The sequence below is a fragment of the Phytophthora parasitica genome (assembly GCF_000247585.1).
Source record: "Phytophthora parasitica INRA-310 unplaced genomic scaffold supercont2.207, whole genome shotgun sequence".
Taxonomy (NCBI): Eukaryota; Oomycota; class Peronosporomycetes; order Peronosporales; family Peronosporaceae; genus Phytophthora; species Phytophthora nicotianae.
In genome coordinates, this window is record NW_008649193.1 from 2,955 (window position 1) to 4,824 (window position 1,870).

Sequence of the window (1,870 nt, forward strand, 5' to 3'; positions counted from 1 at the left end):
AAAAATGTGGACCACATAATATTGTGTACCACACAAAATTTGTGATCCAAACAAATCCCTTTTTGATGACCTTCCACCCCGTTTTTGCACACGAGACCTTTACGTATCCCAACTATATCGAATACGCTGAATCTAAATATCTGGAGAAAATTATATGTTTGATGACTCGTTTATGAGATATGCCAGAATTTGAAGTAATTTCACTTTTTTGCAACCATCCAGGACTCGGATACATTTCAAACTTCGGCAACCCCATCCTATGTGTTAGGGGCATATGTGTACAATTTTTCAGAACAATTGGCAGGCTTGTTTTTGCAGGACCTTGAATACTAATAGTGTGTGGCAGTACCGAACCGGTAGGAGGACGGAACGACGATTTTGCAGCTGGTAACTCGAGCTACGAGCGATCTAGGGCGAGAAGTTTACAACCTTAAGGCATATAGGGCAGTGTACAAATATTTAAGACTTAGTTTGGAGGACCGCATAAGAAAAAAAACAATATTCACCAGAATCTAGGATGTACTTTCATAAGAATGCTAGAGAAAACTATATTTGTATTTTGTTTCATCTATTGCGCTGGACGAGCAGTTCACTTCTCCATTGCCAGTCATGCCACCAACCAACTCAAGTCCAGCTATCATCGACTTGACAGGGGACGACGAAATACAACAAACTGTGATTTGTCCATTTGCATGGAACCACCCCAAGCCCCAGTGCGCCCAAGTTCATGTGGGCACTTCGCGTGCTCCGACTGCATGTCGGTGCACGTTGCACACGCCTTAGCTGCAGACGAGAAAGCGAAGTGCCCGCTATGCCGAGTTTTTATTCAAAGGCAAAAAAACTTTTAACCCTTTCATGTGTATTCATTCAAACTCTTCTTTCACATAGCTTTACGAACTGCGTGGTTCAATTTCACACTGTAGAAGACGTCAGTGGCCACAACGTCGAAGACTATGACACCAAAAGCAAGCTCCCCATCGGTTTGCTGTAACCGGGTTGGACAAGGGACACCGGGCTGCACAGTCATCGCCGCCCTTACTGTAACTCAATGGACAAATGCTGTTGCTGTCAAAGTCTATCGACTTCCGATAGCACGCGGTGTCCGTAGCCTTACCAATGATAGGGTGCACCCACTTGCGTTCCATTGGCTACACCTGAACGATCCGTTAATTCCACATTTCCGCTGTCTTTCGAGTCCAATACGCCCCGAGTTGATCCACTTCATCAGCAGTTCGACTGTAAAAATCACTTAGCACATAACCTTCAGGAGCTGTTGCCGTTCCAGACTTTTCGGTTTAAGTTCCACTGGAAATCGTCTGACCAGTTGCGGTCGTAAGCTGAAATAAAACACTCGAGTGTGTTTGCCCTGCTTGTCCCAATGAGCCTCCATAGACGTGATGAACTCGTCAGGAGCGAGAGTGATCGTCTGCTCAGTCCTCCGTGGTTCAAACCCTTCTCCAAAGGCTTGGAAACCTTAAAAAGAGTTAAACGTCACAGCGTCAACTCGCTTGCCGACCAAATTGTGACGGCGCTGATGGTTTGGCCAAACTTGATATCGTTAAATGCCGAAGAGCGCGTTACCATGGGGATCACCAAACAATTCACCCAGAGCGATGTTTTCATCAGCTTAGACGGTAACAGGAGTGGTGGACTCGTTCACTGCTGCAATATTTGACCACACAGCTTCGAGGAGATCGACTTCGTCTCCGCCGACTGAAGAACCCAGCTAGCTGGCATCCCTTACGTACTGTCATTTGATTCCTTTTTTCCGTTAGAAAGCCGCCAGAGACCAAATTTCCCTTACTTGTGCTCAGAGTTAAAGTAGAAAATACGAGTATGCCCACTCTTTTGCTCCACATGGACATCCATT

At 45.8% G+C, this 1,870-nt stretch overlaps 2 protein-coding genes across 2 annotated transcripts; both read right to left on the minus strand.

Moving 5' to 3' along the window:
• Positions 1 to 880: 880 nt before the first annotated feature.
• On the minus strand, positions 881 to 1,145 carry PPTG_24761 (hypothetical protein; the record flags this gene model as incomplete). Its single annotated transcript, XM_008918446.1, has 2 exons — positions 881 to 951; positions 1,022 to 1,145. 2 exons carry the CDS (start codon positions 1,143 to 1,145, stop codon positions 881 to 883), a joined length of 195 nt encoding a protein of 64 aa, XP_008916694.1.
• A 346-nt stretch (positions 1,146 to 1,491) lies between these two features.
• PPTG_24762 (hypothetical protein) lies at positions 1,492 to 1,584 on the minus strand (the record flags this gene model as incomplete). Its single annotated transcript, XM_008918447.1, has 1 exon — positions 1,492 to 1,584. One exon carries the CDS (start codon positions 1,582 to 1,584, stop codon positions 1,492 to 1,494), a length of 93 nt encoding a protein of 30 aa, XP_008916695.1.
• Between the last annotated feature and the right edge of the window lie 286 nt (positions 1,585 to 1,870).